Source organism: Zingiber officinale, chromosome 8A (assembly GCF_018446385.1).
Source record: "Zingiber officinale cultivar Zhangliang chromosome 8A, Zo_v1.1, whole genome shotgun sequence".
Taxonomy (NCBI): Eukaryota; Viridiplantae; Streptophyta; class Magnoliopsida; order Zingiberales; family Zingiberaceae; genus Zingiber; species Zingiber officinale.
The window spans coordinates 36,524,643-36,535,253 of record NC_056000.1 but is presented as its reverse complement, the minus strand read 5'-3'; the positions used below and the strand labels follow the sequence as shown (position 1 = coordinate 36,535,253).

General features: G+C 35.8%; 1 protein-coding gene across 1 annotated transcript; it reads left to right on the top strand.

The window, feature by feature from the left end:
- Positions 1-7,596: 7,596 nt before the first annotated feature.
- LOC122010689 (zinc finger MYM-type protein 1-like) lies at positions 7,597-9,968 on the top strand. The gene is made up of 3 exons (XM_042567192.1): positions 7,597-7,804; positions 7,907-8,075; positions 8,321-9,968. Exons 1-3 carry the CDS (start codon positions 7,597-7,599, stop codon positions 9,966-9,968), a joined length of 2,025 nt encoding a protein of 674 aa, XP_042423126.1.
- Positions 9,969-10,611: the final 643 nt, after the last annotated feature.

Genomic DNA, 10,611 nt, shown 5'->3' with positions numbered 1-10,611 from the left:
GAATATTTATACAGAAACAGCTTAAATTTAATTCAATTTTAAAAAAAAAATCAGCTTTGGATATTTAATCTTAACAGTTAGAAAAATTCTTACAATTTTTTAATAATTAAAAATTATTTTAAAATTATGTTTTTATAAATGATTTATAAATTATAAAAATCTAGATTTTTGAAATTTAAATGTTCATGATTTTTTTTGGATAATAATCACCTTATTTTTATCCCTTAGACTCTGATTTAAATTTATTTTCATGGAATACTCCATTTTTAATATGATCCAAGGGGAAGAACTAGAAATTAAGTATAGGGAGAGGGTACATTCATTTTTGCACATTTTTTTCTTAAATGCAACATATGTACTTGCCATTTCTATTACTATTTATTTTTGGTTTACCTAACTTAATTTGGGGTTGCTCACATCAAAAAGAAGAAAATTGTAAATATCCCATGATAGTTTTGATGTGATCAACCAAGTCAAATTAGGTCCTGTTATGTTTTAATGTCATGTGTCTAAGTATGCAGGAACTTAGAAGCACAGGAAGAGCGAAAGACGCAGCTATCGAGGACGGCACAGAAGAGAGTCGACGGAATCGATGCTTCCGAGGGACGAGATACTGCGGAAGAGTACGCTGGCGAACGAGAAGGAAATGCGCGATGGTTCCGAGAGACAATAAGCCAGAGCGAAAGACTACTTGAGAAGGCCGGAAAAGGAGTTCGAGTGAGCCCTATTCCAGATGGACAAAATCACCCGGACCAGAGCTGCAGCGGAAGACCCAGATAGGAAGTCAACTCTAAGTTGACCCTGGTTTGAGCACCCGGAGCTATTCCGGCGCCCGGATCACCCGAGGCAACCAAGGCACACCCTTGGTTGCCCCGGGTGTAAGCCTGCTGTCGCGGGCTGGTTCAACCTAGTATGAGTGTCTGGACTAAAAAACTTATCGAAACACGCATTATCACGATCCGGTGCGATGCAGATAAAATTCTATCCACGTCCAGGCGTCTGGTACCCTTCCAAGCGCCCTGATCAGGGTTATAAATATAGCCCTGATCCTAGAAGCTAAAAATAATACTTGTAAACAATCTATTTTCAGTTTATCTTTGTAATTGAGTGCATTAACTGTTGTAAAAGACTTCTCCGCCTGAAAGAGGCTTTAGTGGGCTTTTTCAACATCTTGGATTAGCAATTTTTTTATTGCAAATCAAGTAAAATCTATGTGTCTCTCTTCTTTTAATTTGCTTACTATTTTTTTTACAAGTGTTTATATTAATTAAGCTGTAAAGTTTGAGAAAGGTATTTATTTTTTATTTTAGGCTATTCACCCCCTCTAACCGACCACAAAGGACCTACAATCTCTATCCATAAACTCAACATTATTACAAGTAAAATCTAAAATTATTCCAACCCAACTTTAAACTCATAAGTTAACCTCTGATGTTCAAAAAAAATTTTTTATACATTCAACTTATTTCTTTCTGCTTTTTTTTTTGTTTTCATCACACAATCCATACAATACATTTGTCTATCTTAAACATAATGATTTAAACTTGATTTCAAGTAATTGTACGAAAGAAAATGAAGGCAAATGAAGTATAATATCCTCAGCCAAAAGATTTAATACAATACATTTTTGTTAAAATTGTAAATCAACTAAAACAGTTGAAAACAAGAAGTAACAAGTGTAGATATACCTAAAATAGTTGAAAAAAAAATGAGTGTCCCTAAATACACTAAGCTCACGCCAAAATGAGACATGCACAAATAATATTTCAAAGTCAACAATCAAATATAAGAGTACACAAACAAGATAAATCAACACCTTATTGAGTTCATAAGGTATAAAATTTAACTCCATTATGAACAATTTATAAGGTGTAGATTCAAGATCAATTACTCATGGAGTATATTAAGATATAATTGACACATGATCCACAATTCACAATCGTGTGATCTAATAATCGGTTAGAATTTGGAACTACCATCTTCTATAACTACTAACCTCACACAAATAATCCAGCATTTATTCATCGCAAAAGAAATTCAAGACCTTGACTATCCAAAGAAATTCAAAGTCATAGCTCAGCAACAGCCAACTAACCACACGCCCGGCCAACCTCACTGCCCACCTAGATCCAACAGCCGAGGGATATGGCATATGATAGGGGGAGTGGGGAGGGAAAAGGAGAGGAGAGGAATCTTACCACTGCATCTCTTCAAGCTCACGAAAGTCGCTAGATTGGGGGAGTTGAAGGGATTGGGGAGTTGAGGGGAAGCAAGTAGATTTGGGGGTAGGGAGATCGGGAAAATTTGTTAAGTTAGGGATTTTTGCGACGAATTGAAGTTCGTCACCAGATTTGTCACCAAAATAGTGACAAATCAAGGATTTATCACTAAATTTGAGATCCCTCCCTTTTACACTTGGCTTAAATTTGGCAACGAATCAAGGAAGCAAAAAAAAAACGAATATGCTCACCCCCAGCGCCCCCGTCAACCCGTCTCAGGACCAACACGGAGGAGGTAAATCACGAGCGACTACTAGCTTTTGGAATAATGACTAGCACATAAGGGAGACATTTACCTCAACTTTGTCGAGGTTCGAACCTCATACCTTATGATGGCAACACCTCATGCGCTAGCCACTAGAACCATCCGAGGGAACAATGAATTCAAGATTCATCATCAATTAACACAAATTATTAAGATCATAGAATGAATCAGAATCAATTAGCTTGATTGGGGGCAAATCTATGACTTTTCATGAAGATTCTTAATCGATTAGCTCAGTTAATCGATTTAGTGATTTGGCAACAAATCTTGAATTTGTCATCAATTTGACGACGAATCTAGGTTTCGTCGCTAAATTGAAGACAAATTCAAAGTTCATCGCCCATTGGCATAAATTATTTGGATTACAAAATGACTCTGAATCAATTTGGGGCAAATTTGTAACTTTTTGCGAAGCTTCTTAATCAATTAGCTCAATTGATCGATTTAGCGATTTGGAGACAAATCTTGAATTCGTCCCCAAATTGGCGACAAATTCAAGATTCGTCGCCAATTGACATAAATTATTGGAACTACAGATGACTCGGAATTGATTGAACAATCGATTGGGTAATCAATTGGGAGGAAATCTGTTACTTTTCGCAATACTTCTTAATTGATTAGTTCAATCGATCGATTTAACGATGAAGATTCGTTGTCAATTGGCATAAATTATTCTGATCACAAAATTACCCGAAATAGATTGGACAATCAATTTAGGGCAAATCTATGACTTTTCGCAAAGCTTCTTAATCAATTAGCTCAATCGATTACCAAAACGAATCGATTATTCATCCCCAAATTGAAGACGAATTATGAATTCATCGCCACATTAGGGAGGAATGAAGAATTTATCGCCAATTTGGCGACAAATCCATTATTCATCACCAAATTTAAAGAATTTCACTGGCGAAAATCTTTAAAATTGGTGATGAATCTAGGATTCATCCCTAATTTGACGACTAATTCTTTATTCATCGTAGATCTGGCGATGAATCCAAGATTCCTCTCCAAATTATGGATGAATCTTATATTCGTCGTCAATTGGCGACGAATTTTGTCGACAAATTTTTTTAGCGACAAAAATTGCGATGAAATTCTTTTATTGTTAATTTATGGACAAAATTGTTTTTTGCAAATTTCATTACTAATTTATGATAATTACTTATTTCGTTGTAAAATTCATTATCAATTTTTGATAAAAATAATTAGTCGCAAATATTCACCACTCAATTAATAATTTTTTTAGTGCCAAGATCTATTGAGGCAAATCCACGTATAGGTACTAACTAGTAACTGCGATGAATATTATATTGTAACAATTATATATTTTCGCTGCTATAATATAGATTATTCATTTTTGACCATATTAATCAACATTATAATATAGTAGTTATGATCAAGTCAAGTGTCAGCTATAATGGTGTTTATATTACAAAATCATAACCTATATATAGTAATTTTAAAGAGAGGATTATAAATGTATAATTGTTACATAATTATTATATCGCTTAGCAGTTACTCATAAGTTGGTTATAATTATGATCTCATAATTATTATAATTGTTTAATAATTAGAAATTTATAGTTATTATAATAATACGAAAAATAAGGATATTTTCGAGAATAGAAATGGATTGAGACCGGATAAGATATTGTTTCGACAATAAAGAAACGTCAATTCCAATAATAAAAAAAACATACCTCTTTATTTTTTCCTAATTAATTTAAGAAAATAACATTGAATATAAAAATTAGTTTAAAATAACGGTAAATTAGAGAAAAATTCTCAATCATAATGTTAACTTTGCATGCAATCCCCATGTCTAAAAAACTTTGTTTCCACTCCCTGCATGCAAAGTATTACTTGTTTCAACTCCCTCATGCAAATATTGATACCTAAATTGCCCCTCAGATTTTTTTTAGTACAAAAATTTCAAAATTGAGTACAAAAAGTCCAAAAATGAGTATAATTCTTCTTAAAGTCAGTACTTTATATTAAAAATCGAGTATATTTTCTATCAAAATTGTTCCTCTTATTTTTTAGGGTTTAGGGTTTAGGGTTTAGGGTTAGGGTTTAGGGTTTAGGGTTTAGGGTTTAGAATCGTACTCAATTTGATAGAAAATATACTAGATTCTAAGTTAATATACTCAATTTAAGAGGATTTATACTGATTTTTAGACTTTTTTACCTAAAAATATCATGGGCAATTTGGTAAAGATACTTAACTGGGAAATGAAAACAATGATTTTAATGGATGGGAACTACATGCAAAGATTTATTTGTCAATAGGGACTGCATGTAAAATTACCCTTAAAATAAAATAGTCGCATGCGCGTCAGACATGATGGTCCCGCCCTTGCTGGCATCCTTCATTCCAATCAGGTTCAGGTAGAGAAATCGTAGATGTTTTTGAGGCGAAGCATTGCCGACAGCAAAAAGGCAAGAAGATCCATTGCATCTTTGCATTCCCATACGACAAACTCTCACTTTTGACCACCAAATTTTACTTCTCCTTCCATACTTTGAAAAATATCAATTTTATCCCTTCAGCTGCTACATCCATCTTCATTTCAACCCTAACATCTTTGTATTTTATTTTTATGATACATATTTGCTCAAATTAGAATGTAAATTGGCATAATATTTTATAAACAAGCTCTAATTCAAGCAGATAAAAAAATAGACATGTGTTTATGTTGGAGATTTGTGAATGGAGAAGAGGTAGAAGATGTTGGAGATTTGTGAATAGAGAAGAGGTAGAAGAGGCACGGAGTTCCATTGTGAATGAAACTTTAGTCTCATATTGGGAGCTTCGAGGTAAATAGGTTGATTTATATTGATTCATATGCATTGAGAATGTGAATAAATATATGGAGAGATATTCTTTCTCACGCGTGGGTATGTAGGGGGTGTAAATTCAGGGCTCGGATTGTACTGAACCATGTTGATTCGTGTGTGGGCACGACCTGCCCGTGCCGAATGCCGGACTGGTTGGGGCAAAATTTGTCCAAGCGGAACCACCAACATTTTGCTAGGCAAAAGGGAAGCAATATCGCATGCCTCAGTTCACTCAGCTCTAGACCGGTTGCTTCGCTCAGTTGTTCGCCCACCCGGTCACTCGGAAGCGTGCTCGTCTGGTCGCTTTCTAGTCGTCGCCCGGCCGGCCTCCAACTCACTCGGTCAGACTCTTCATTCGGTCGACCTCTTCGCTCAGCCGGCCTTAGCCTATTTTGCTCGATCGGTAGCTAACTCGCTTGGTCGGCCACTGTGAAGCCTGCGTTAAGCACTTGGTAAACACCAAGCCCTGCTGGCAACCTGAGATTATCAGCTCAGGCTATTTTGACATATAAGTGAATTTAATTCAGTATATTTAAATTCAGCTAATACTCGATAAATCTCTGACAGCAGATTGTTTTCGTCAACAATCTTGAAATAGATTTTGGTTCTATTGAGATGACCACAGAACATAATGTTGAGGTGCAATAGACTCAACACCTGAAGACTCCCTCCGCCCTGATTGAAACTGTGGCAATCAATCATTGGAAAAGCCAGAGAAGTTCACTGAAGTTCAAGAGGTGGCAGCAGAAGATGCTCTTCTACTTGACCACACTCAACCTGGCTCGGTTCTTGATCGAGGGCCCTCCCAAGCATACTGAGGATGCTGATCTGCAGACCATCAGTGCAATGGAGGCATGGACTCATTCTGAGTTCCTTTATCGAAACTACATCCTCAACTACCTTGTTGACTCGTTGTACGCTATGTATAGCATGAAGAGAACGACTAAGGAGTTGTGGGAGTTCCTAGACAAGAAGTACAAGACGGAGGATGTAGGGGCCAAGAAGTTCATCGTGGGCCGATTCTTGGATTACAAAATGGTTTACTCTAAGAAAGTGATCAGCCAAGTCCAAGAGATTCAGGTGATCTTGCACAAGATCCACTCAGAAGCAGGGGCGTAGTTACTGTGGGGCGGGAGGGTGCGATCGCACCCCCTCAGATTTAGAGTAAAAAAAAATTAATATGATTAAAAATAAAATAAAAACCATTTATTTATAAATCTAAAAGTATGTGGGCTTTTATGTAAAACTCCAATCAAAAGTCAAAACTTGCGGCGTGTTTTAATTGTTATCTCTTGTCCAAAAAAGTTATCTCTCTTTTCTCTTGATTTTTCTCTCCGCCGCCGAAGCTTTTATTTTTCCCTTTTCACTATTTTTTTCCCTATCGGCGAAGCTTCTTCCTCTTCCATTTTCTTCTTCCTCCACCATTACTCTTTCCTTTTTCCTTTATCCCATGTTCTTTTTCCTACCCTAATTCTCATCTTATTTTTCCCTAATCTTAATTTTGCCCTCAAAATCCTCCATCGCACATTGTCGTTGCCATCCACGCCATTGTCGGCCTGTCATCGCACGCCCCTGCCAACGCCGTTATCGTTTGCTGCCAACGCTGTCATCATTGCTTCGCTACTATCGCTACTATCGCTACTATCGTTTGCTGACAACGCTATCGACGCTCCACAATAAATTTCTTTTGATTGAGGTAAAATTTTCTTACTTGATTTCTTTCGATTACGAATTTAAGTATTGAAAAAAATATGTAGTGTTAATTTTGCATATATTCATATTTTTGTTTGTTATTCAAGTATATTAAATGTTTACACATATTGAGGTGATAAGTACATTTGATGTTTGATTTGTTATATGAATGTGAGGAATGTCATTAATGATCATTCAAAAATTTGATCAATTGAATCATATCATTTATTCCATGAATAGACTTATCATATAATTTACACCAATATTTTATAATAATAATAATATGCATATAAAATGAATCATCTTTATGATAAGAATTAAAATTAGATAGTCATATAATTAGAAAAATATGTTTTTATAATGTAAACATTTGACTTTATATCTTTACCAAGGGATCATTAACTCTCTATCAATTTTGTTTATTATTTGTTTTTGAATATAAATTTTTGAAAACAAATAGTCATTAATTAGATGATTATGTTTCTGAAATATTATGTTGATGATAAATTAGGTGAAATAACAATGTTGAGGTATTTTAAGAAAATACGAGATGAACCTACTTCAAACAAGTCATCTCCCCCTCCACCACCTCCTCCTCCTCCGCCTCCTCTACCAGCTCCTCTTGATGCTAACTCAAATGAGTATCCTAGTGATCCTGGGCTAAGAAAGCACATTCTTGAGTATAATGTTAATGAAAGGGAGATTGTTCGACGTTACTATTTGCAAAAAGGTCCTTTTCAACCTAAAAATCATGAATTTCCTTGGCGTTCTTGTCCCAAAGAGAAACGAAGATTTCGAGCTATATGGTTTAGTCTTCATCCTAATTGGCTAGAATACAGCATTGCAAAAGATGCGGCTTTTTGTCTTTATTGCTATTTATTCAAAGCGGATCATGGTGGTCAAAGTGGTGGTGATTCTTTTGTTACTGAGGGATTTAAAAATTGGAGAAAGAAAGAAAAATTTAATGAACATGTTGGAAATCAGAGCAACATTCACAACAGGTGCATGATGGCGGCTTATGATTTAATGAATCAAAAACAACATATTGAAACTTGTTTGGTCAATCAGTCTAGTCAAGTAGCTATCGATTATCATGTTCGTTTGACAGCATCAATTGATTGCATAAGATTTCTTGTGCGTCAAGGATTAGCATTTCGTGGTCATGATGAATCAACAAACTCACTCAATCATGGTAATTTTCTTGAATTGTTAAGTTTCTTGCTGACCATAATGAGGATTTCAATAGAGTTGCACTAGACAATGCTCCCTCAAATCTCAAATTGACATCGCCTGATATTCAGAAAGATATTATCAGATCCATTGCTTATTTAACCACTAATTCTATTCTTGGAGATCTCGGTGATGAATTATTTACTATATTGGTTGATGAGGCTCGTGATATATCTGTTAAAGAACAAATGGCAGTTGCTTTACGGTTTGTAGATGAAAGGGGAAATATTGTTGAGCGCTTTCTAGGCCTTGTACATGTAAGCGACACTACTGCCTTATCACTTAAAACTGCTATTGATTCTTTGTTGTGCCAACATGGATTATCTATATCTAATTTGCGGGGGCAAGGATACGATGGAGCTAGCAATATGAGAGGAGAATTCAATGGCTTAAAAAGCTTAATTATGATGGAGAACCCTTCTGCTTATTATGTTCATTGTTTTGCTCATCAACTGCAGCTTACACTTGTAGCTGTTGCTGAAAATCATATAAGAATTTCTACTTTTTTTGATGTGGTTGCACAATTGAACAATATTGTTGGAGCGTCATGCAAGCGAAGAGATATACTTCGTGACAAACAATTTGAAAAAGTTATTAAAGGAATTTGCAATGGTGATATCTTCACTGGACAAGGTATGAATCAAGAGATGACATTAAAAAGAGCTGGGAGCACACGTTGGGGTTCACATTATAATACATTGTTAAGTTTGATACATTTGTATCCTTCAATTATTGATGTTCTTTTATTTGTTGAAGAGGAGGGAAAAGATCACAAGCAAAGGGCACAAGCAAATAATCTGTTGGAATTGATTGGAAAATATGAATTTATATTTCAGATGCACTTAATGAAGAATATCTTGGGAGTCACGAATGATTTGTCGCAAGCTTTACAAAGAAAAGATCAAGACATTGTAAATGCCATGATTCTTGTAAGATCAAGCAAACATCAACTGCAAACTATGAGAGATGATGGTTGGGATTTGTTACTGAATGAAGTTTCTTTATTTTGTGTTAAGTATGAGGTAGTCACCCCGCACATGGAAGACTTGTTCGTCTTTCATGGGAGATCACGACGAAATATTGAAGGAAGGACAAATCTTCACTATTATCGTGTTGAAACATTTTATGAAGTGATAGATTTGCAACTTCAGGAGTTGAACAGTCGCTTTAACGAGGTGAACACGGAGTTGTTGTTGTGTATGAGTTGTCTTGATCCATCAAATTCATTCTCTGCTTATGATAAGAGAAAATTACTTCAGTTTGCTCAGTTTTATCCATCCGATTTTTCCCCAATGGAGTTAATGCATCTTGAGCCCCAACTTGATAACTTTATTTTTGATATGCGGAGTAGCAATCAATTCTCTGAGGTTGTGGGGATTATCCAACTTGCTAAAAGGATGGTTCAATTGAAAAAACATCGTCTGTATCCTTTGGTGTATTTACTTTTGAAGTTAGCATTGCTATTACCTGTTGCAACTGCAACTGTAGAGAGAGTGTTTTCAGCAATGAAAATAATCAAAACCTCACTTCGAAATCGGTTGGGAGATGATATGGTAAATGATTGTTTGATACCATATATTGAGCGAGATATGTTTGATACCATTGATACTGAAGCTATTATTCAGCATTTTCAAAATATGAAATCTCGAAGAGTGATATTGTAAAAAACATATGAAGTTCATATATAATTTATTTTTATACATTTTCTGTGTTGTATTATTTTTTTTAATTTGTTGAATTCGCCCCCCCTAATTGAAAATCCTAACTACGCCACTGCTCAGAAGGGATGGTTCTAAGTAAAATCTTCCAGGTGACTGCTATCATTGAGAAGCTACCTCCCGACTGGAAGGATTTCAAGAACTACCTGAAGCACAAGCGGAAGGAGATGAATGTGGAGGAACTCATTGTTAGACTTCGCATCGAAGAATACAACAAGAGTTCAGAGAGAAAGTTGTTCTCTCAAGCTACTGTGAAAGCCAAAGAATCCCAACTCTTCCAAGATGGGACCCAGAGGAGGCATCAGCAAGAAGAAGTTCTCTGGGAAGTGCTTCAACTGTGACCGAGTGAGTCACAAAGCTTCTGAGTGCAGAAAGCCAAAGAAGAAGAAGCAGGAGGTCAACCTGAACGAGGGACCAAAAATGGACGACCTCTGTGCAGTGGTCTCAAAACTAAAGCTAGTCGGTTCAAACCCACTGCAATAGTGGATCGATACTAGAGCCACCAGACATGTGTGATGTAACAAGGAGCTACTCCACAACTTCGAAGAAGTCACTGGAGATAAACTGTTCATGAGGAACTCAGCAACCT